The sequence below is a fragment of the Sciurus vulgaris genome (assembly GCF_902686455.1).
Source record: "Sciurus vulgaris genome assembly, chromosome: 13".
Classification (NCBI taxonomy): domain Eukaryota; kingdom Metazoa; phylum Chordata; class Mammalia; order Rodentia; family Sciuridae; genus Sciurus; species Sciurus vulgaris.
The window spans coordinates 26,506,085-26,531,401 of NC_136474.1; the positions used below are offsets into that span (position 1 = coordinate 26,506,085).

General features: G+C 38.8%; 1 protein-coding gene across 1 annotated transcript in view; it reads left to right on the forward strand.

The window, feature by feature from the left end:
- The window catches only part of PTPDC1 (protein tyrosine phosphatase domain containing 1), a 71,677-nt gene that overhangs the window by 30,873 nt on the left and 15,487 nt on the right, over positions 1–25,317 (forward strand). The window contains 1 exon segment of the mRNA XM_079109075.1: positions 21,430–21,601. Within this exon segment, the coding sequence (XP_078965201.1) occupies positions 21,430–21,601 (172 nt within the window).

The window sequence follows — 25,317 nt, forward strand, 5'->3', positions numbered from 1 at the left end:
GCCTACTTGTGAATCAACCATTCATTTCTTTCTCCTGTAGTTACTTGCAAGTGTCACGTATAAAGCACATTCAGAAGCACTCAAGTCCCACTTCTCTGTTATTTCTGCTCTCCTCTGTTGCCCTCCCACACTGTTTTGATTTTCCTGTGGCACCTCAGCTAAGGAAGCGTGCTGTAACTTGGACTCCTGCTGCCACACTTGCCCCTCACTCTGCCACAGTTTAAGCTGGGACCTGCCCAGATCCTGCTTTGCCTTTGTTGGCTGTGTTAGTCAGCTTTGCATCACTATGACAAAATATCTGAAACAAATCAACTTAAGGAACAAATGTTTATTTTGCCTCATGGTTTCAGAGGTTTCAGTCCATGGTTGGGTGGCCCTGTTGCTTTTGGGCCTGTGGTGAGGCAGAACATCATGGCAGAAGCAGATGGTGGAGGAAGCTGCTTACCTCAGAGTAGCCAGGAAGCAGAGAGAGAGTGAGGAAGGGTCTAGAGTCCCAATATCCCTGTCAAGGGCACACCCTCAGTGACCTAACTTCTCTCCACTAAGTCCCACCTCCTGAAGGTTCCATCACCTCCTATTACATCACAGACTGGTGACCAAGCCTTTAGCATAATGGGCCTATGGGGGACATTTAGGATCCAAACCATGACCTTGGCCTATAAGTGTTAGCCAGGAGAGATGTTGATTATTTTTTCTTGGCAATGTTCCTTGCTGTACTTTCTAACTGTCCACTCTGGTTTTTACCCAAGTTCACTTTAGTCCTATGTACAGGGAAATTTGCTAGAATTTCTTCAGAGTATGGATTAGACTATGAAAGACAGAGGAGGAAGGGTCTAACTGAAGGAATTTCAGTTCAGTGGCTCCCAGGGAGCATCTTTTCTCAAAGTTGATGTGTTCTTATTGGAATCTGGCCACTCCACCAGGGGGAGCTCTCCTTCATCAAGAAAACTAGCCTCTCCCTCTTGGCTGACTTTCAGATCCTTGTAGATCCTCCTCCTCCTCCTGTCTGTTACGTCTGGCCTAAAAAGCACTAATGTTGCTGGTAACCATTCTTTGTGGACAGCCTCGGGGTGCCAGATTTACTGTCTGTTAGTTCCCATGGTCTTAGAGAGAAATGCTTTCTAAAACAAACACAATAAGGGCGTCTTCTTGCTCCTTACATTGTAGAATATTTTTCCCCCAAAGGAACATTCCAGCCAACAAGTCTGATAGTCAGAACTCTTCTTTTTTCTTTAGAACGTGATCCCGTAGTTGCTCTTTCTAAACAGGGGCTCTGTTGGCTTTTGGGTGCACTTAGGGCTAAGTACTGATGACATTTAGCATTCCAGGCCCCAACTACCAAATCCAGTAAGTATCCCCAGGTTCCAGTAACAACCAAAAAAACCCCTACACATTTCCAAATGCCCCCAGGAAGGGAAGGTCGTAATACCTCTCTTGTGATCCACCAGGTAAGCTGATTTTTACCTTTCCAAAAATATTTTTTAATTAAAATTTCCCTCATTGTACAAATGTAGCTTTTAATTAGAAAAATATTTAGAAAAATAAAATGTACTTTATATCCAACTTTCTTAAAGCAGATATTTATGAAGATAATCAATTCCGCTTCATTAGGTTTTAGGGTGGAAGTAGTTTTTTAAATGTTGTCCAATGAATCATAGGAAAATTTAATGGGGAGGTACATGAAGTATTTTCAAAGGAAAACAGAAAACTCATCAAGAACTAGCTTTGGAGCGAGGCAGACCTAGATTTAAATTTACTCCAAATCAAAACAAAATTCACCACTTTTATTATGGATAATTTCACACATTCACAAAAATATACAGAATAAAATAAAGGTCCCCTTGTCCTCATGCATTTATCATCTACAAGTACATGCCATCCCTGAAGTACGTGCCATCACCCAGCCTTAACCATTTCAGGCACTCACTTCCTCCACTCACCTCCTTTGCCTTTGTATTTCTTAAAGTAAACTTAAGGCATCACATCATTTTATTCACTAAATAACCCATCATTGTTTCCATAACAAAAATAATTAATAATTGCTTGATATAATCAAATACATAAACAGTGTACAAATTCCTAATTATCTCATAGATACAGCCCATAGTTGTACTTAGGTATAGCATTTATGTCAGGATTATAAAAAAGGTCAATACATTATAATCAGTTGCTATGCAGCTCAAATCTTTTTAAACTTGGGTTTTGCCTCTTTTGCCTATAGTCTGTTGGTTGAAGAAATCAATTTTTTGTTTTTTTTCCCCCTGTGAAGTTTGCCATGGTCTTTATTTTGCTAATTATGCCCATATAATATGTCCTCTAAGTTGGAGGATGGATATAGTGTCAAATCAGATTGTTTCTTTGGTTGTCAAAAATATTTCATGAGGGGTGCAATATTCCTCCATCAGGAAGATGCCCATGATGCCTCTCCTTTGGTGATGTTAATTTTTTTTATTTTGAAATAACTTCAAACTGATGGAACATTTATAAGGAAAGCACATAAAAACTCCTATTATTCACCCATAAATCTTCATTTCAGTTTGTCAACTGACCCAATAGGATTCTTGTAATGTTTTCTCAACCCTTTCAAGTATCTTGACCTTATTTGGGCCTTTCTTGACCTTTATGACTTTAACATCTTTTAAGATTACAGGCTAGTTATTTTGTAGCATGCTCCTCAATTTGGGTTTGTCTGCTGTTTCCACATGGTAAATCTGAGGTTGTGCATTTTGGGTAGAAATGTCACAGAAGTGACTACTTTTCTCACTGCATCCCTCAAGTACCACAAGATGTCATTTTGTCCCGTGATTGGAAATGTTAAGTGTCATCATACCCGGTAAAGTGGTATCTTTCCAGATTTGCCCATTGAAGATATTCTTTCTTCCCTTCATAGTTAATGATTTATGGAAAGATGCTTTGAGACCATGTAAATATCCTATTCCACATCCAGCTTTTTTTTTTTTTCAGCTTCTTTCAAAGTATCAATACTCACCAGGTGAACTGCTGTTGCCACATCCAGCATTGACCAGTAATTTTAGCACCCATTCATGTTTCTTGCCTGAGTTAATTATTGGGATAGGTAAACTAAAGGGAGAATTTCAATTTCCATCATTCATTCTTCATTTATTATTATCATAAACAAGAATTTTCTCCTCACTTATTTGTTACTTATTTTAGTGGAATATAATCTTACTGTCATTTGTTTTGAGGCTTCACTTGTCCCGTATTTGTCCACTAGGAGCCCCTTCAAGCTGTTAACTGTTTTCTTTTGACATGTTCTCACCATTCCTGCATTCTTCACTCTCTGGCTCAGTAAGATTTTCCATCTTGTTCTTTCTCTGCCCCAACCCTGAAATCAGCCATGCCTGTAAGGAGCTGTTGTTCCTTTTAGTGGGGGAATGGATGGTACTTAGAAACCAATATTTAGGCATGCTCACTACTATTGGTATGTCAAGGTTCACAAACCCTCTCAGGGGACCAAGCTAGGGAATATGTGTTTATATATATACATATGCATCTACCTGCTTTTTACATATTGTATCTTTTTTTTTTACAAACTATATATTTATTGCTATTTCTTTATTGCTGTTTCTCTCTACACATATTGAAAACCATGAGTTCACATTGTTACTTTCAATTTGAGTTCAATATTATCCATCATTCCAGCTTTTCCTTTTTTTCCCCTTTTTTGTTTATAATTTCCTTCCTCAACATTGAGAAACCTGTGCTCACATATATTACAACTGGAATGATTAATATGGACTCTACTCAAGAATGACACACAAATTCATGAAGCATTCCATATTTTTCTACCGTCTTCCCTTTTATAGTCCATCAGCCACAACAAAAATAAACCTTTTGCATGATTTGCTGTTTCGAAAAAAAGAATGAGACTCCTGGCTCTTCTTGCTCCCCGTGGGCTGACTTATTTACTCGGTCCCTTTACCTGACAGGTTTCTCAGTCCTGCCTGCCACTACCTGCCTCGGCATTTTTTCCACACACAGCCATGGTCTGTACACCACTCTGCTAGTTGCCTTATCCCTGACCTCTGCTAGATGACCCCTGCTTAGGGCCGCCTACCGTGTGTTTTTTCTTGATGACATACCTTTGTATATACTTACACATTGAAATGTTGAGATAAGTAGATAGTCACGTGAAGTTGTAAGGAATAATACAGAGGAATCCCACTTATCCTTTACACAGTTTCCACTGATAGTAACGTCTTGAGGAGCTATAGCACAATCATCACAGCCAAGATTTTGACACTGTTTTAGTCAAGATGCAAGCAGTTCTATCAACAGGAGGGTGCCTCTTGTTTCCTTTTATATCCAAGGCAATTGCTAATGTTCCCTAGTTTTATAATTTTGTCATTTCAGCAAAGTTATGCAAATGAAGTCATACTGTGTATAACCCTTTAGAATTGGCTTTTTTTTTTTTTTTTCCCATTCAGTATAATTCCCTTGAGTTTCATCCAGGTTGTCATGTGTTTTGATAGTGTATTCCTTTGTATTGCTGAGTAGCATCCCATGGTATGGATGTACAATAGCATGTTTATCTGTTCCCTGATTGAAAGGTGTCTGGGTTGTTTCCAGTTTGGGGCTATTATGAATAAATGAAACTACCAAACTGTTTTCTAGAGGGGTCAGACCATTTCACATTCTTACCAGCATTGTATAAACCATCACGTTCTCTGCATCCTCATCAGCATTAGGTGTTGCCACTATTTGAGCCATTCTAATAGGGATGTACTGTTATCTGTGTTGTTGCCTTGCTTTTTTATTTTGTTTTTCTGAGGTTGGGGATCCAGCCTAGGAACTTGTGCATGCTAGGCAGCGCTCTACCACTGAGCTGTCCCCCAACCCCTCTTTGTGGTTTTAATTTGCATTTCTCTAATGGCTAATGATTATAACCACCTTTTCATGTACTTATCTGTCATCTCTGTGTTCTCTTACCCGTCTGTGCATGTCTTTCGTCCATTTTCTAATTGGATTTTTTAAAATTATTGGGCATTACGAGTTAATTTATACAATCTAGACATTAGATCTTTATTTGACATATGCTTTTGAAAATACATTTTCCCAATCTGTAGCTTACCAGCTCTTCGTGATCTTTTTCCAAGAAAAAGTCTGAATTTTCAGGAAGTCCAATTTTTCTTCTGTGGATTGTACTTTTGGTGTCAGGTCTTCAGAACACAGCCTATTCCAGTGTTTTGAAATTGTGTGGTATGTTTATAGATTCTCTCTTCTTATTCATTGATCTATACATCTGCCCCTCCACCAGTACCACCCTTTTGTGATTACTATAGAGCAATGCTTCCCTTGTATTTTTCTTTTTCAAGATCATTTTTAACTTGAATCTGTGACTTTCTTTTTTTTTTTTTTTTTTTTTTTTTTTTTTTTTTTTTTTTTTTTTTTTTTTTTTGCAGTGCTGGGCATCCAACCCAGGGCGTTGTGCTTGCAAGGCAAGCACTCTACTGACGGAACTATCTCCCCAGCCCGAATCTGTGACTTTTTATAAATTTTAGCATAAGCTTGTGTATGTCAGCAAAAAGCCTTGCTAGGATTTTGATGAGAATTAAACCTATAAATCAGTTCAAGGAGATTGGCATCTTTACCTCTGTTGACCCAATCCAGGAATTAATACATTTCTTGTAAGTTTCAAATTTAGGAGCACCAAGTTATTTCTACTAGTTCTTTATTGTTTTTTAAATGAGTGGTATAGTGATAGAGTGTTTCATTTCTTACGTTGGTAATTTGTGTATTCTCTTTTTCTTTTTGTCAGTCTTTCTAGAATTTTGTCAATTTCGTTTTTTCATAGAACCAGATTTTAGTTTAACTGATTTTCATTGTTGTTTTCCTGTTTTCAATTTTATTTACTTTTTATTCTTCCAATGCTTGCTCTATTTATTTGCTCTTATTTTTTCTAGTGTCTTATGTTGGGACTTAGATTATGATTTGAGACCTTTATTCTTCTCTAACATAAGTATTAAGTGGTATAAATTTCCTTTACAGCTGTGCTTTACCACCAACTATGTATGTTGTATTTTCACTTTGATTCACTTCTGTGTGTTTGGTAGTTTCTTTTAAGACTTCCTCTTTGACTCATTAATTATTTATAAGTTTGATGTTTAATTTCCAAGTCTTTGGAAATTTTCCCTGTTGTGTTTCTTTTATTGATTTCTAATTTGCTTCCATCAAGATCAGAAAACATTCTGTATAAGAGCCCATTTCGTTTAAAAATCAATGCCGAGACATTATAAAGTTCTTATTGAATAATTTCAATATATCATACATTTGTCGATTGTTTCTTCTGACGCAAATTATGATTTTCCTGGTTCTTGGTATGACAAGTGAGTTTTCAACTGTATTTGGGACATTTTGGACCCTAGGTTTTCTCATGTTAGCAGGCAGTCTCTATTGAAGTCTATCTCGGGACCAAGGTGTGTATATTCTGCTTCCTGCTCAGCCTTGCTGACACCCGGCCAACAAAAGCAGAGTGCTTGTTGACACTGCCTCGTTGCACATGGGGAGGTGGATTCTCAGCTCTCTCACCAGCTCTGTTGACACCTTCATGGTGAAATGAGGCTCTGCCCTGCACTGTCATGTTGCCTTTGAGAAGAAGTGTAAGATCAGCTCTCTGAGTAGATAGATTGCTAATCGAGACCCCACTGCCACCGGAGAGGGGAAGTTGAAGGTGACTCATACCACTTTGTTGCTGCAAGATGTGGCTGAAGCTCATTTCCCTGCGGGGCCCTGGGGACCTTATCAGAGGAGGAGGTAGGAAGCATAGTACCAGCTACCCTGCCTTCTACCACTGCTTTTCTCTCATGGATGCTGTGTAGAGCTGCCATGGGGCTTAGCTTCCCACTGGACCCCATTGGCCCTAGGGAGTGAGTGGGAATGTTGGTCATCCTGCCTCACCCTTTCATTCTTCCTTATTCCTCATTGATGGCAGGTCGGTGTAGGGAGGCTCAGCCCCCTTCTGGGCTCCACTCACAGTGGGGTAGACAGGCCACGTCAGCCAGCTCAGTTCCATGCTGCATTGTTCATTTTTATTGCTGCCAATTGGATGTGGAGTTTGTCTCCCTACTGGGCCTTCCTAAGACATTTGAGGGAGACTAGAGTGCTTGTTAGTCTCAACTAGTCTCTGATGCTTCATGGGTGTGGAGGATTAGGTCACCACTGGATTACTGGCATGGGAAGAGATGGTGAGCCAAAAGTCAGCTATCCATGCTTCAAAACCGTGGTAAGAAGTATTGTTTGGAACCAGGGATTGAACCCAGGAGTGCTTAACCACTGAGCTAAATCCCCAGCCCCCACTTTTTAAAAATATGTTTTGTTTAGAGACAGGGTCTCACTAAATTGTTCAGGGTCTCACAAAGTTGCTGAGGCTGACTTTGAACTTTCAATCCTCTTGCCTCAGCCTCCTGAGCTTCTGGGATTACAGGCGTGCACCACCACACCCGGACTGGTAGACTTCTGTTGCTGTGTGATGGCCTTCATTACACTGCTTTGGCAGAGGAAGTGCAGCACCACCCACTTCCACTTGATGAGGGATGGGGAGTTTTTTTATGAAGAAATGACCACTCAAACTGCCCATTTAAAAAATTATCGAGCTATAATAAAAATTACATAATTGTAAACAATTTAACTTATACTGTGTAATTATATAATTAAAGTCAGCCTTTTGAAGTAGTCATTGATTTTTAGTGTGTGCACAAGATTGTGCAATCACTTCCATATAAATTTAGAACATTTTCATCAGACCAAAAAGATACCATGTACCAGTTAGCAATCAGTCCCTTTTCCATCTTCTCCCTGGTCCCTGGCAACGCTTAGTCACTTTCTGTCTATGAATTTGCCTGTTTAAGACATTTAATATAAGTAAAATAATACAATATGTGGTCTTTTGTGTCCACCCTTTTTCACTTAGCATAACATTATAATGTTTTCAAGATTTAACCATGGCTTACTGTATATCAGTACTTCATCCATTTTATTACTGAGTAATATTCCATTGTAGGAATATATCACATATTGTTTATCCATTTGGGTTGATGGACCCTGGATTTCTTCCACATTTGGCTACATTTGCAGACACATTTTTATGTGGATACTTTTTTGTTGTTGTTGCTCTGGGCATAAACCTCAGAGTGGAATTGCTGTGTTTAACATCTTGAAGAACTGTAAGTCAAATTGTTTAGATTTGCATTTCCTTAATGATTAATAATGTTGAACATTTCTTCCTGTACCTATTGGCCATTTTACATCTTATGGGGAAAATGTCTATTCAGATTCTTTGCCCACAATTAAATTGGTTGATTGGTCTTTTTATTCTTGGGCTGTAAGCTCCTTACATATTCTGAATGTGCTAGTTTATTGTTAATCATTGATTATTATTAACATGAATTTCTTGTTTTGCTCTTTCTGGCTTTCTTCCTTTGTTCTTTCGAGTTCTGAGTTCCTGTTCTTACTTTCTTACTTCAGTACAACTCTACTCCCACCTACTTCCTTTGTGCTTGTCATACAGATTACATTTCTGAATGTTATAGATCCAACAATGCAATCACACGCTTATTATTTTGTACATGCGTATTTTTAAAATTACCTAAAGGAAGAAAGGAGAGAAATAAACATTTATACTATCTTATGTAATTACTGTCTTTTATGTTATACTCCTTTGTAATTTACTGCCATTCTTTCTTTTATGTGCAGTCACATCGTTGTCTTGGGTAACTTGGCTTTCAACTGAAAGAAATTCCTTTAGTATTTCTAGCAACGAATTCTGTTTCTTGTTTACCTGGCAATGCCTTAATTTCTCTTCATTTTTGAAAGATAATCTTGTGGGATATGAGATTTTTGGTTGAGCTGGACACAGCAATGTGTGCCTGTAATCTCAACAAAGCAGCAGGTTGAGGCAGGAGGATCATGAGTTTGATTCTAGGTTGGGCAACTTAACAAGACCTTGTCTCAGAAATAAAATATAAAAAGGGCTGGGGATGTAACTCAGTGAGAGAGCATCCCTCAGTTCAATGCTCAGTGCTGGGAAGTGGGGGGAATGAGGAAGATTCCTGGTTGAGAGTGTTTTATTTTCAGCACTTTGAAGATGTCATCCCCCAGTCTTTTGATCTCCATTGTTCCTGACAAGGAATAACTATTAATCTTGTCATTTCTCTCATTTTTTTACTTTTTTTTTTTTTCACTATGATGTTTCTGGTTCTGTATCTGTGTATTTATCCTGCATAGAACTTGTTTAACTTCTTGGATGTGTAGATTGTTTTTTACCATATTTGGCAAATTTTAAGCTGTCATTTCTTTCAATTTTTTGACTCCTTTCTCTATTTTTCTTCTGGCACATATACACATGTGTGTATATTGGTATACTTAGTACTACACATTTTTTCAGATCTTCTGTACATTTTTCTTTATTCTTCAGAGTATATAATCTCTATCAGTCTATCTTCAAGTTCTCTAATTTTTCCTGAAGCTTCAAATCTGCAATTGAGTCCTTTGAGTGAATTTTTCAATATTTTTGTATTTTCCATTTCATTTACTTTTGAATTTCCATTTGCTTTTTTTTTTTTTTTTGGTAACTGGGATGGGCACTCAACCACTGAGCCACATCCCCAGCACTATTTCGTATTTTATTTAGAGACAGAGTCTCACTGAGTTGCTTAGTGCCTCACTTTTGCTGAGGCTAACTTTGAACTCACAGTCTCCTGCCTCAGCCTCCCAAGCCCCTGGGATTACAGGTGTGTGCCACCGCTCCTGACTCCATTTGCCTTTTTTTGTTTTTGATTTTTTTTTACTTTTAGTTGTAGATGGATACAATACCTTTCTTTATTTTGTTTGTTTATTTTTATGTGGTGCTGAGGATCGAAGCCAGTGCCTCACACATGCCAGGCCAGCGCTCTACCACTGAGCCACAACCCCAGCCATCCATTTACTTTTTAAAATGCTATTTCTTTATTGATCCTCTATCTGATGAGACAGTGTCATCATAGCTTCCTTTACCTTTTAAACTTGGTATTTCTTTTAATGTACCAATTTTTTTTTTTAATTTCTTCTCCCTAATCCTGCAGCCCTGGGGATTCAAACCCCAGCCCTTGAGCATGCTAAGCAAGCACCCAATGAGATGAGCTATGTCGTCAGCACAATGTACCAATTTTTATTGGTACATTGTAATTATACATAATAGTGGGACTCATTATGCCATACTTGAACATGCACACAGTTTGATCAGTTTCATTCCCCAGGATGTTCCCTTTCCCTCTCCTCCTCCCTCTCTGTGACCTGTTTGCTCTACTCTACTGATCTCCCTTCTCTTATTGTCATTGTTATTTTAACTAGAGCATTGTACTTATATGTAATTGTGATTCACTATGGTATATTCATATGGACGTAGCATCATTTGGTCTATTTCATTCCCCAGTACTTTCCCATGACCTCCTCCCTCCCTCTTGATCTCCTTCCTTTACTCTGTTGATTACCCTTCTCTTTTCATGAGATTCCCCCTTTTAAAAAATTCCTTTTCTTATTTTCTCTCTAGCTTCCATATGAGAGAAGACATTTGACCTTTGGTTCTGGTGTATTTCACTTAGCTTGATGTTCTCCATTTCCACCAATTTACCTGCAAATGACATGATTTCATTCTTCTTTATGACTGAGTAGAACTCCATTATGTACATATGCCACATTTTCTTTATCTACTCATCCGTTGATGGGTACCTAGCTGGTTCTGTGACTTGGCTGTTGTGAATTGCATTGCCGTAAATGTTGATATACATGTACCAATACAGTATGCCGAGCTTTAGTTATTTTGGATATATATGAAACTTCCTTTACTTTTTTAGGCATGATTTCCTTTAGGTCTTCAAGCAGTTTTAAATGGCTGCTTTGAAATCTTTGGCATATCATATGTCTGGGCTCTCTCACAGGTAGTTTCTGTTGACTGCTCTTTTGCCACGTAAGGACCACACTTTCCTGTTCTTTCCCTATCTCCCAGTTGTTTGTTGAAACTGGAGATTTTAGATGGTGGCTTGTTTTTACTTGTTTGCCTATTTGTTTAGAGACACCATCTTAGTGAAGTCTATTTTCTCCATGGTTTGAAGCCTCTGATGTGACTTTTCAGAGAGGTAGTAACATGGGGGTAGGCAAACGTAGGCACCTTGACATAACAATGATTCTGGTAGCAGCGCTCTCTCTCTTTCACAAATCTTGCTGCTAAGCTATCTCCCTTGATTGTTGGCACACCAGCTTGCACTTTCCACTAATTGCCCTCTGATCACTTACTTGACAAAGCCCTGGAACATCTGTTGCTCCACACTCTAATCCAATCAAGTTTGAGCGGTAGTAGTTTTTGAGGTCACTCTGAGGTTTGTTCTTACTCCACAAGAGTTCTAGTTATCTCTTTCTTTGGTTCTCTCTGGTAGGCTAACTGATGTGCAGTTTCTCTTATTGCTCAGATAGCTACCAGGCTCCTTTAAATTGCTTAACTCCAAAGCCTCAGTTGTTTTCGAAAGCATCTGTGGGCTTGAACTTAACCCATATTTTGTTCCAGATAAAGATATTTTCTTGCTGGGCATGGTGGCACACAACTGTGCCAAGAGGTTGAGTTAGGAGAACCACGAGTTCAAAGCCAACCTTAGCAACAGCAAGGCACTAAGCAACTCAGTGAGACCCTGTCTCTAAATAAAATATGAAATAGGACTGAAGATTTGGCTCAGTGGTCAAGTGCTCCCGAGTTCAAACCCTGGTACCAAAAAAAAAAAAAAAAATTTTTTTTTTATTTCTCTAGGGAGAGCTTCAGGGTGTAAAGACCTGCTTTCCCCTCTGGACAGAATTTCTTGGCTATGGCTCTGGGGCTTGGGGCAAAACAGTGGCCTGCTACTGTGAATAATTTCCCTGCCTTGCAAGCTGAGGAAGGGCAGAAACTTCTGGTCTTCATGACTTTCCTGAGTGTAGAACCTGTAACCTACAAACAAGGTAGAGTGAGGACAGTTTAGACCCAAGTATTATCAACTTGTTGCACTGAAAACTACAAAAGATTAGTAAAGAAAATTAAAGATCTAAGTAAATGCAAAATGTCCTTTGTTCATGGATTAGAAAACAATATTGTTGAGATACCAGCACAATCTAACATGAACTACAGATTCATTGTAATCCCTGTTAAAACTGTAACAGTGGTTTATGCAGAAATACAAAAGAATCCTTCCTAAAATTCAGAAGGAATCTCAAAGGATTCCCCAAGAGCCAAAATAATCTTGGAAAAGAACAAAGTTAGAGGATTTAATTTCTGATTTCAAAACTTCCTACAAACCATATTGATCAAAACAGCATGGCAATGGCATAAGACAAACATATAGACCAGGGGAATAGAATAGATAGCCCAGAAATAAACCCTCACATACATAGTCAAATGGTCTTCAACAAGGGAACCGAGACCACTCAGTGGGAAATCGACAGTCTTTTCAACAAGCGATGCTGGGAAAACTGGATATCCACATGCAAAAGAAGAAAGTTGGACCCCTATCTAACACCATTTACAATTGTTAACTGAACATGGATCAAACACCTAAACAGCTAAAGTCTAAAAGAAGATTAAGCTTCATGATGTTGGATTTGGCAGTGTTTTCTTGGGTGTGACACCAAAATACAGGCAACAAAGAAAAAAATAGATGAATTGAACTTCATCAAAATTAAAAGCTCATATACATCAGTAGAATTATAAGGCAGCTTACAGAATGGGAGAAATTATTTGCAAATCACATATCTAATAAGGGAATAATATCCAGAATATATAAAGAGCATCCAAAACCCAACAACCAAAAAACAAATGCTGGGCACAATGGAGCACACCTGTAATCCCAGCAGTTCAGGAGACTGAGGCAGAAGGAGCACAAGTTCAAAGCCAGTCTCAGCAACTTAGAAGACCTAGGTAACTTAAGGAGACCCTGTCTGAAAAGAAAAAATAAAAAGGGCTGGGGATGTGGCTCAGTAGTTAAGCACCCCTTCAATCCCTGGTACCAAAAACCAAACAAACAAAAATAAGCAAAGGACTCAAAAGACATTTCCCTAAAATAAGTTATACAAGTGGCCAGATAAACACACGAAAAGATGCTCAATATGATTGACCCTTAGGGAAGTGAAAATCAAGACCAGAATTAGATACTACTATACACTCGTTAGAAAATTTTATATGTATATCTACATATAAATATAGATATATATATATACACATATATATATATACAGACACGTGTGTACACACAGACACATGTATACACACATTTGTGTGGGTATATAGACATATAGGTACATACACACACACATATACCCAAAATAATAAGTTTTATTAAGGATGTGGAGAAATGAAAACTCTTGCATATTTTCTGGTAAGAATATAAAATGATACAGCTATTCTGGACAACAGTATAACAGTTCTTTATAACTTAAAAATAGAATTACCATATGATTAAGTAATTTTACTTCTAGCTATATACTCAAAAGATTTGAAATCAGGAACTGAAACAGGTATTTGTATATCCATGGTCATAACAGCTTTATGCATAACAGCCAAAAAGTAGAAGCCACTCAAATGTCTACCAATAGAAAAAAGAATAAGTAAAATGTGATATATATGTATAATGAGATGTTATTCAGCCTTGAAAAGGAAGGAAATTCTGGCACATGTTGCATCAGGGATGAACCTTGAGGACCTGTGTTAAGTAAAATAAGCCAGTCACTAAAGGGAAAAACTGCTTGATTCAGCTCACAGGAGGCATCTGGAATGGTCAGATTGATGGAGACAGAAAGCAGATAGTGGTCGCCAGGGACAGTGGGGAGGAGACGGTGGGAGTTGTGGCCGAATGCGTAGAGTTTCATTTTGGGAAGACGGGAGGAATTCCAGAGATGAAGCACGGTGACCGTTGCTCAACAGTGTGGATATACTTAATGCCAAAGAGCTGTACACCTAAAAGTGGTTAAGATGTTAAGTTTTGTTATCTGTATTTTGCTGCAGTTAACAAAGAAAGAGGGAGGAGAAGGAGCTTCCTCTTCTTTTTTTTTCCCCTTCCGACCTAAATAATTCCAAAAGCCTCTTAGTGGGGCATCCCTACCAGCACATGGGGTTAGACTGTCATGCTGAGGCCACAAAGGGTGAAAGGGGAATTCATTGGGGACAGCCCTGCGGTGCTGAAAGGTAAGTTGAGGTCTGTGTGGGAGGTTGACCTACCCAGGTGTCAGGGCCCAGGTCAGGGTAGGAGGGCTTCTGAATGGTAGGATGATCTTGTGTAGAATATTAGAATACAGGTAGGGTGAGTGGGCTACCCACACATGTGGGAAGAGGCCAGAGGCATAGCTGAACAGGTTGAGGATGGGACAAGGGACAAATGAAAATGCTAGTGGCAGTCAGCAATTTGTTTAGAGGACTTCCATGACAGGAAGAGAAGTACCAAGAAGAGGTGTTGTGACAGCTGGAAACAATGCCGTACACTAGGACAATGTCAGAGCAGATTTAGCGCAAATAAGGAAAGTCTTGAGGTGCTCTCTTCATATATTTGAAAACCTTGCAAAAACAAAAAAATGCTTGTTTTATTTTATCATATTTTTTTTTTTCTTAATTTTGGAGGAAAGGTGTAAAACCAATTTTAAGAGAGAAGTGTATTTTGACTCAATAGTAGAATAATTTTGAGCAAACAAAAACCTGCTCATTGCCTTGTGAAAAGTGAAGCCCCTGTCACAAAAGGGAAAACACAGGGCTGGGAAGTCATCCTCATAGCCAAATTCCTGGAAGTGACTCACTTACAGACCTAGGAATTCGAATAGACGGACCTCCATCTCCCACACATTCTTGGTTCTGTTGTTGTATAAGGTTGTTTGAATAGGAAGAAATAGCCCTTGCCAAATCTTGACTATAGAAAGAAAGGAATGACCAATTCTTCCAGATCTACTTAAGATGTTCAGTATAAACCACCTATTCTACAGAAGTTGAAGAGAAGAAGGCCGAGTACTCGGTACTGTTAGCAGGTTTATTGTTCTTATTATGCTTATCACAAATGTGGATACTTTTGCAATATCTCATTTGGTTCCTTACATATTATTCTAAACCTGGCTCTCTCTGGTTGCATGGCCGTGAACAAACCAGTGGCCACAGAGGTGTTTGGCGAAGGGGCCTCGGCATGACCCTTTTCAGTTGTATGCTTCTTATGCAGTGGTAACTCCAGTGGCCCAGGGAGTGCAGGACTGATCAGCCACATGGATTCCTTTTGTTACTTTCCTGCTTTCTCTTAGAACATCTTTTTTTTTCCAGAGACAGTATATTTGAAAGTGGGGAGAAGAGGGAGACAAGAACTCACGCATATTTCCCTAAGATTTTATATTCATGAAAAAAAAAAAACTGAACACCTCTTTCTTAGGTACTTATTTAAAAAAATATATTGTGAGAGGAGGGAAAAAATAGATCAGTTGTTAGCGGGTAAGTGAGAAAACAACAGTACTGTTGTTTCTTGCAACCTGCAAATAAGTTCTGCCTGTGGGGAGAGAGGAGGGGAACAGAAATATGATTAGGGTTTATTGAGGTGATGTTCTGAAGACTCTCTGTGGCCTCCATGAAAAAGCTCTTTACCTATTGTCTGTGGAAAGCATGACCCTTTATAAAATTACTTTCACACTAAAATATTTCCACATTATATAAAATATGAGGTGGGAATTAAAGTAGTCTTGCTAGTTCTATCTAAAAATAGGACTTCTGTTTTTTCCTATTGGTGATTTAAACAAAATTAAAATGTTGTGTCTACCAGTTTGAACAATTCAGCAATAGAGATTGATAATTCAGTTCAATTTAAGCCTTTAAATTGATTTTCCTTTTGAAAAATTATATATTCTTTAATTATACATGATAGATACAATGTATTTTGACGTATCGTACACATATGGAGTATAACTTCCCATTCTTGTGGTTGTACATGATGTGGAATTACACAGGTTGTGTATTCATATGTGAACATAGGAAAGTTATGTTTGATTAATTCTACTGTCTTTCCTATTCCCATCCCCTCTCCCCTCCCTTCATTCCCCTTTGTCTAATCCAATGAACTGTTCTTCCCTCCTCTCTCCTTTATTGTATGTTAGCATTCACATATCAGAGAGAACCTTTGGCCTTTGATGTTTTTCATATTGGCTTATTTCACTTAGCACAATAGTCTCCAGTTCCATCCATTTACCAGAAAATACCATAATTTAATTCTTTATGACTGAATAATATTCCGTTGTGTATATATGCCACATTTTCTTTGTCCATTCATCTATTGAAGGACACCTAGGTTGGTTCCATAGATTAGCTATTGTGAGTTGAGCTGCTATAAACATTGATTGGCTGTTTCACTGTAGTATACTGATTTTAAGTTTTTTGCATATTTGCCAAGGAATGGAATAACTGATTCAAATGATGGTTTCATTCCAAGTTTTCCGAGGAATATCCATACTGCTTTCCATAGTGGTTGCACCAATCTGCAGTCCCACCAACAATGTATGAGTGTATCTTTTTCCCCACATCCTTGCCAACATTTATTGTTGCTTATAGTCTTGATAAATGCCATTCTGACTGGAGTGAGATGAAATCTCTGTATTGTTTTAGTTTGCATTTCTCTAATTGCTAGAGATGTTGAACATTTTTTCATATAATTTTTGACCAATCATATTTCTTCTTCTGTGTAGTATCTGTTCAGGTTATTCATTTTTTTTGGTGTTAAGTTTTTTGAGTTCTTTATATATCCTGGAGATAAATGTTGTATTTGAGGTGCATGTGGCAAACATTTTCTCCCATTCTATTGGCTCTCTCTTCATGTTCTTGATTGTTTCCTTTGCTGTGAAGAAAGAAGCTTTTTAGTTTGATGCCATCCCGTTTATTAATCCTTGAGTCTACTTCTTGTGCTTTAGGAGTCTTGTTGAAGAATTTGGTTCCTAAGCTGACATGATGGGAGATTTGGACCCACATTTTCTTCTAGTACGAGAAGGGTCTCTGATCTAATGCCTGGGTCCTTGATCCACTTTGGATTGAATTTTGTGCAGGGTGAGAGCTAGGCATTAAACTAAATTCTGCTACATATGGATTTCCAGTTTTCTTAACACCATTTGTTGAAGAGACAATCTTTTCTCCAGTGTATGTTTATGGTGCCTTTGTCTAAAATGAGATAACTGTATTTATGTAGGTTTGTTTCTGTGTCTTCCATTCTGTACTATTGGTCTTCATGTCTGTTTTGGTGCCAGTGCCATGCAGTTTTTGTTACTGTAGCTCTGTAGTATAGTTTAAGGTCTGGTATTGTGATGCCTCCTGCTACACTTTTCTCACTGAGGATTGCTTTGGCTATTCTGGGCCTCATGTTTTTCTAAATGATAAACTGATTTTAGAGTGCTAGAGCAAATATGCTTTCTTATGGATATATGAAACCCAGTGTGGTATATGTAACTAAATTGACCCACAGAATTTATAAGTATTTTGAAGAGAATATAAAAGTCTAGTTTGGTTCCAGTATAGATATAAAATCTTTTATTCTAAGAATTAGAAAATAATCCCTTTAAAGCTGCTTGCATTTTTTTTTTTTTTTTTTTTTTTTTTTTTTTTGCGACATGCTGTGAGTAAAAAATGTGTAGTTAGTCAATAAGAAGCGACAGAGGTGGCGAGATTTCTGGGGCAAAGGGGATTAAGACAAAAACTCATCAGAAATAGTGCAGTATCCTTTCATGCTTCTTTTCATGCTGTTTTACTCTGTGACCCCAGTGAGCAGGGGAATCTATGTTGAGTTACCAAAATGTTCCTTTTCTGCCTCTTCATTCTTGCTTCCTAAAACTTGTAAAGAAAACCAGGCAAGGTGGTAATACCTGTAATCCCAGCTACTTGGGAGGCTGAGGCAGAAGGATCACAAGTTCAAAGCCACCCTGGGCAACTTAGTGAGACCCCCATCTTAAAATATTTTTAAAAGGACTGGGGATGTAATTTAATGGTTGAGAGCTTGCCTAGTGTGGGCCAGGCCCTGGGTTCAGTCCCCAGCACCAGGTGGGGAAAAACATGTGAAGACTCAACTAGATAAAAGCATAGTCTTTGGAAATTAATTTTTCTCACCTATCATCTCATCCCCAGGAATTTTCTAAAGGAGAAACATTGGTTCTAGTCTTGAAAAGTTTAATATTAGTCTTATTTTTAAATAAAAATCATTGATAATAGCCTAAATGTTCAGTAGCTAAGGAATTATTAGGTAAATTATGATGCATCAATTTAATGTGTCCTAATCATTGTGCTTCCATTAAATAAAAATCAGAAGGAGGAGAGCACAAAATGGGAAGATGCTCCTACCCTGGAAAAATCAGGAAAAATATATGTACAATATGATTACAAATATGAAGAAAATCTATAAGTATATGGAAAAATTGGGGAAGGGAACCAGACTATTTAAATTAGAATGTGGGAACTGAAGGTCTGCTTCCCTGTTGTAAAGCGTTCTGTGCCGTAAATAAGATTCATTTAAAACATGGATTGTGCTGTGAGTTGGGCATTTTGCCAAGGAATTGTCTTGAAGCAGCCCTTCAGACAATGGCAGAGCGAAGGCTCTTACGCCCATCTCTTGTGCCCAGAGGTGGACAGTCACACTGTCTGCCAGATGGGTGCAGGCTGTATTCCCAGCACTGAAAGGGCTGCTTTTGCCTGACAGATTCCTCTTTGAATAGGCTTCACTTCTTGGTCGCTGACTCAGGGTCACTGACTCTAATCCCGTGAGTCAGTTCAGTTGTCACACGTTGGAGGTCAGCCCGGTTTCAAGAATTTACAGCAGACGTTACTCATATATAAACCATACTTCCTTAGTTTAGTCCACGTAAGTATTACACCTCATCAAATGAGCTTTTATTAAAGCTTCGTCATTCTTGCTTCTTAAAACTTGTAAAGACAGCCAGGCAAACTTTTAATGTTAGTACAGTTGGGGCAGAATCATGTTTGACTTTCTCTGTAGGTGTCCTTCAATGCCAGGTCTCTGAGGTCACTCACGGACACTCCTTGCTGCCTTAGGTGCCCACACCTCTCCTGTGCAGCTTGCCCATGTCTCGCCTTCAGTGCATGAGCTCCACGTGAACTGCTGAAAGATGTCATTGGTCACTGGAGCTGGAGCACCAGAATCACCTCCAGCACCATCACAATTCCTCACCCACAGCCATTGACCTCATCGGGCTTCCCACCCTCTCTCTCTGGGCTCTCCCCGTGTTGCCTACTCAGGAGCACAGGGCCTTACCCAGGTACCTTTGTGGACTCCCTGTCACCCAGGCAGCGAACCCACACCTCCTTAGTTGAAGCATTAAGAGTCTCCTGTCATTAGGTGCCTCCTTGTTTTCCTTGTCATATATATCTTCTATGCTTTCTGCTCATGCAAATCTCTGTGGGACTTCTGTGTCCCTCATCCTAAAGGTCATGAGGGCATTGCCTAGACTATTCCTCAGGCCATTTCTACTGACAGAGAAACTGTGCTTTCTGGATTGGAGATGGAGAAGACTTTTCCATAGCTGCATACTAAATAACAAGGGCACAGCACTACCTGCCAAGTTGGGCTTCTGTGGCTCTATCTTATTTGACATAAGTACATACTCCTGGAAAATGAAGATGGCATTCGGAAAGGAGCTTGCTTATGGCATTAATAATGGTGAAAACAGAAGAGAGCCGTTCTGGGGCAGTGGTTATGCTTCCATTCGTGCTCTGCTGCAACACCACTTGTGCAGAGTGTGAGCGAGGGAGAGTGCAAGTGAGCCCGGGCGCGACCTGACATTAGCAGGGGACAGGCGGACAATGAGCACGTGGGTGGTTGTTCAGTTTCTGTTTTCTTTATATCTTTTATCCTCAAACTGCAACCTCCCCCTCATCTAGTTCCTTAAAAAATGTGATACTTTAGTGGATTTTTGTCATAGGCCTCCACCAGGACATTGAAGCTTTCTTTTCCCCATAGCAACAAAAGGCAGAGAATTGTGTTTTTGTTTTTGAGAGGTGTGGCTGCTCAGTTACTCGAACTCACGGCTAACGGTTCTCATCTCATCCAACAGTCGCATAACCAGGAATGGGGTTTTCATGTTCATAAAAATAGAAAATTAAATGTCTTCTGATACTGTGTCAGCTCTAAACATGTCTTTATTCGTTCTAGCCAAATGTTTCTTAAATAGTTTGATCAAGAAAATATCGAGGGAAGTTTGGGTATGAAAAATGGAATAGTCTTTTAATAATGTAAGGTATTCAACATATCCTTCTTTGTTATAGTTAACTTTTTATCTGCCCTGTTTCAAAGAGAACTGGAAGTGATTTTCATTTCAAAATATCAAGACAAGCTTTGAAAGGAATAACAGAATTTGAGCTTTTTAATGTGTGTAAAAGGCAGTGTTTGCATCATAAAGATTTTTTCTAAATTCCTTACGATATATTGGGAGTAATTCTCTGAGCAGTCAGATCCTTCATTGTATTTGAGAAACAAAATAGAGTAATCTAGATTCGGGGATAATCTCTTTAAAGTGCGTATTATTATTCCCTATATTTGAACAATTTGTCCAAAGTGCAATCCGTTCATGTAAGATTTTTGCCTGTTCAGATCTAAGTGGGAATCAGTAGTTTCTTTGTTAGTCACTATGGAAACGAGTCAGCCTATCCTGACTAGCTCTCAGATCATACAGAGGATGCCTGTGTCTCGGTGCACTTCCTCGCTGAGCACGCCAGGGCTGGTTTCTCCCTGCCTCCAACTCGTGCCCTCTCGGAGCCGGCACCATGCAGGATGCGCCCCGGCGACCCTCAGCCGTGCACTTCCTCAGCTCCTTTCTGCAGGGCCGCCGGCACTCGACTTCTGACCCGGTCCTGAGGCTGCAGCAGGCACGCCGGGGCTCCGGCTCGGCCACAAAGCTGCTGTCCTCGTCTTCTCTCCAGGTGATGGTGGCTGTGTCCTCCGTCAGCCGTGCAGAAGAGAAATCAACTTTCCCTGAGAGAAAAAGTAAAGCTGTCTTTCTTCTAATAGATGTTACGCCTTTGTAGCTGTTTAAGAATTTAGATAGACTGTTGTATTTAAACCTTTTAAAATACTGACAATTCTACATTTTACTTTTTACTGTTAGGCTAATAATTTGAATGTATACGTAAGAGGAGATAAACTGATTGAATGTTTTGTGATTTTTAAATTAAAAATGTAGCTTTTGAACAGAACGTCCCCTTGAAAAGATCTGCTTTTACAGTTTCTTCGTCTTCATTACCAGTTTAATGGGTGGGTGGTATTGTATATGAAAGCTTTTTTAATATTGGATGAAGGGGATTTAGTACCAACTCATCATCTACGATCCTGAGATGAAACAAACTGTTCCCATGTTACCAATTCCATTTGGAGACTGGGATTTTGAGTCTTCCCTCCTTGTATGTTCTAGGAAATTCCGAACGTCCAACCCCGAAGTACACAAAAGTGGGAGAGCGTTTACGGCATGTCATCCCCGGGCATATGGCATGCTCCATGGCATGTGGTGGTAAAGCCTGCAAGTATGAGAACCCAGCCCGCTGGAGTGAGCAGGAGCAAGCCATTAAGGGTGTTTACTCGTCCTGGTAAGTGGTCCTGCGGGTCTTCTGTAGCTGGGCAGGATAAAGGAAGGAGGAATGTGAACCGGCAGGCAGGGAATGTTGAAGGGGAGGTGTGGACTTCAAAGCTAGGGGACTCACCACCATCTCTGGCTTTGCGTCTAGACCAGCTGTCGGATCCTGGCCTGCTCAACTTCAGTGGCTCATCTATAAAATGGAAACAGTTAAGCCAAAACCATAGGAGTTTGTTTTTCAATTAAGTGAAATGATGCATGTAACATATCTTAAATAAATGGGTAATTAGATAACTCTTAAATTTCAGAAATTACTAGAAATAATTCAAATATTCAGCTGTAAGTTTGAGAGAATTATGAGGTGCATATGTAGTTCCTCAGTTTCAGACAGGTAAGTTTTAGCCTTACTTTTATATTGTTCTTATATTATGTGTGAAAGGACATATTTTCACACAAATACTCGTCAGTCTGCCTTATTAAAGTGGCAGAAGTTGTCAGCTCAATAGGCAGCCTAAAGTGTTTGCATTGTTTCTGATGCATAAATGCAATTAATATCATTCTTAATCATACTGCCTTTTATGAAGTAACAATAAAGTAGTCAGTTATACCTTTTTCAATAGAGTGACATCTGAAATTCAGATAATCAAATCACATTTGAAACACACTTAGAGGAATTTACTGTTTAAAGAATTCTAATCGTGAATTAACTTTATACATCAAGAATTCATGTTTAAATTAGATATTTGACAACCAGCTTCCTGAACTTGCAACCTGTAGATTTTCTTTTTGCATTTGCTAGGTACACTTGTAGTGACATAATCTGGGGTCCAGTGTTATCATTGTTCTCCACAGACCATATTCAGATCTCACACTGTCTTACTAATGGTATGACGAAGCAAAATGTTGTTCCTGAGGCACAGTCAGCCAAGTAAATTTCTAGTAATTTGGTTTTGGCTTTATTGTTGACTAAACCATGTGAGTCTTTTAACCTCTGCTGTCTTCACATTCCATCTCCCCTCATTTTATACTAAGTATGAAGGATCCCAAACCTCTGGGGCCAATGGTAATTCTTACATTCCATAGGAAGAGGTATCTTTTTGAGTCCCTCTCTGGTAATCGAATGTCTCTGTCACTCCTCGAAGATGCATGTGACTCAGAGATTCATGTGACTCACAGCTTGCAATAGACTGCTTCATGTATCTTTTACCAGGACGCTGCTGATAAATTTGAACAGGCCAGAGTAAAGCCACAGACCTGACAAGAGTGATAGTCTTTTATCAGGATTCTGTCCATTCATTCATTCATTCATTCATTCATTCATAAACATTCATTCAGCTATAAACCAGTCTCTGCACTTGGTGCTTTCAAATTATTAGCATTCATTTTCATAAAACTCATGTGAATTTTTTTAATATAAATTTATTTATTTATTTATTTTTTATTGTAAACAAATGGGATACACATTGTTTCTCTGTTTGTACATGGCATAAAGGCATACCATTTGTGTAATCATAAATTTACATAGAGTAATGTTGTTTGATTCATTCTGTTATTTTTTCCCTTCCCCCCACCCCTCCCACCCCTCTTTTCCTTCTATACAGAGCTTCCTTCCTCCATACTTGCCCCCCTCCCTAACCCTAACTCTAACCCTAACACTAACCCTTCCCTCCCCCCATTATGTGTCATCATCCACTTATTAGCGATATCATTCTTCCTTTGGCTTTTTGAGATTGGCTTATCTCACTTAGCATGATATTCTCCAATTTCATCCATTTGCCTGCAAATGCCATAATTTTATCATTCTTTATGGCTGAGTAATATTCCATTGTATATATATACCACAGCTTCTTTATCCACTCATCAGTTGAAGGGCATCTAGGTTGGTTCCACAGTCTGGCTATTGTGAATTGAGCAGCTATGAACATTGATGTGGCTGTATCTCTGTAGTATGCTGATTTTAAGTCCTTTGGGTATAGGCCAAGGAGTGGGATAGCTGGGTCAAATGGAGGGTCCATTCCAAGTTTTCTAAGGAATCTCCACACTGCTTTCCAGAGTGGCTGCACTAATTTACAGTCCCACCAGCAATGTATGAGTGTACCTTTCTCCCCACATCCTCGCCAACACCTGTTGTTGCTCGTATTCTTGATAATCACCATTCTAATTGGAGTGAGATGGAATCTTAGGGTGGTTTTGATTTGCATTTCTCTTATTACTAGAGATGTTGAACATTTTTCCATCTGTTTGTTGATTGCTTGTAGATCTTCTTCTGTGAAGTGTCTATTCATTTCCTTCGTCCATTTGTCAACTGGATTATTTGAATTCTTGGAGTAGAGTTTTTTGAGTTCTTTATAGATTCTGGAGATTAGTGCTCTATCTGAAGGATGATTGGCAAAGATATTCTCCCACTCTGTAGGCTCTTTCTTCGCATTGCTGATAGTTTCCTTTGCTGAGAGAAAGCTTTTTAGTTTGAATCTATCCCAGTGGTTGATTCTAGCTTTTATTTCTTGTGCTATGGGAGTCCTGTTAAGGAAGTTTGATCCTAGACCAACAAGGTGAAGATTTGGACCTACTTTTTCTTCTATAATCTGCAGGATCTCTGGTCTGATTCCAAGGTCCTTAATCCATTTTGAGTTTAGTTTCGTGCATGGTGAGAGATATGGGTTTAGTTTCATTCTGTTGCATATGGATTTCCAATTCTCCCAGCACCATTTGTTGAAGAGGCTATCTTTTCTCCATTGCATATTTTTTGCCCCTTTGTCTAGTATGAGAAAATTGTATTTCTTTGGGTTTGTGTCCGTGTCCTCTATTCTGTACCATTGATCTACCTTTCTATTTTGGTACCAATACCATGCCGTTTTTGTTACTATTGCTTTGTAGTAGAGTTGAAGATCTGGTATTGCAATACCCCCTGTTTCACTCTTCCTGCTAAGGATTGCTTTAGCTATTCTGGGTTTCTTATTCTTCCAGATGAATTTCATAATTGCTTGCTCTATTTCTGTAAGGTACGTCATTGGGATTTTAATTGGAATTGCATTGAATTTGTATAGCACTTTAGGTAGTATGGCCATTTTGACAATATTAATTCTTCCTATCCAAGAACATGGAAGATCTTTCCATCTTCTAAGGTGTTCTTTAATTTCTTTCTTTAGTGTTCTGTAGTTCTCATTGTAGAGGTCTTTCACCTCTTTTGTGAGATTGATTCCCAAGTATTTTATTTTTTTCGAGGCGATTGTGAATGGGGTAGTTTTCCTAATTTTTCTTTCTGAAGATTCATCACTTATGTATAAAAATGCGTTGGATTTATGGGCATTGATTTTGTAACCTGCTACTTTACTGAATTCACTTATGAGTTCTAAGAGTTTTCTGGTGGAATTTCCAGGTTCCTCTAAATATATAATCATGTCATCAGCGAACAGGGATAGTTTGAGTTCTTCTTTTCCAATTCGTATCCCTTTAATTTCTTTGGTTTGTCTAATTGCTCTGGCCAGAGTCTCAAGAACGATGTTGAATAGAAGTGGTGAAAGAGGGCATCCCTGCCTTGTTCCAGTTTTTAGGGGGAATGCTTTCAGTTTTTCACCATTTAGAATGATATTAGCCTCATGTGAATTTTTAAAGCCATTTTACTGATGTTCCAGAGAGTTGTATTTGCTTCACAGCTAGATGGTAGGAAAACCAGCATTTAAGCCAAACCCAACTGACTGGAACCCATAATTTTTCTGAATTAATACC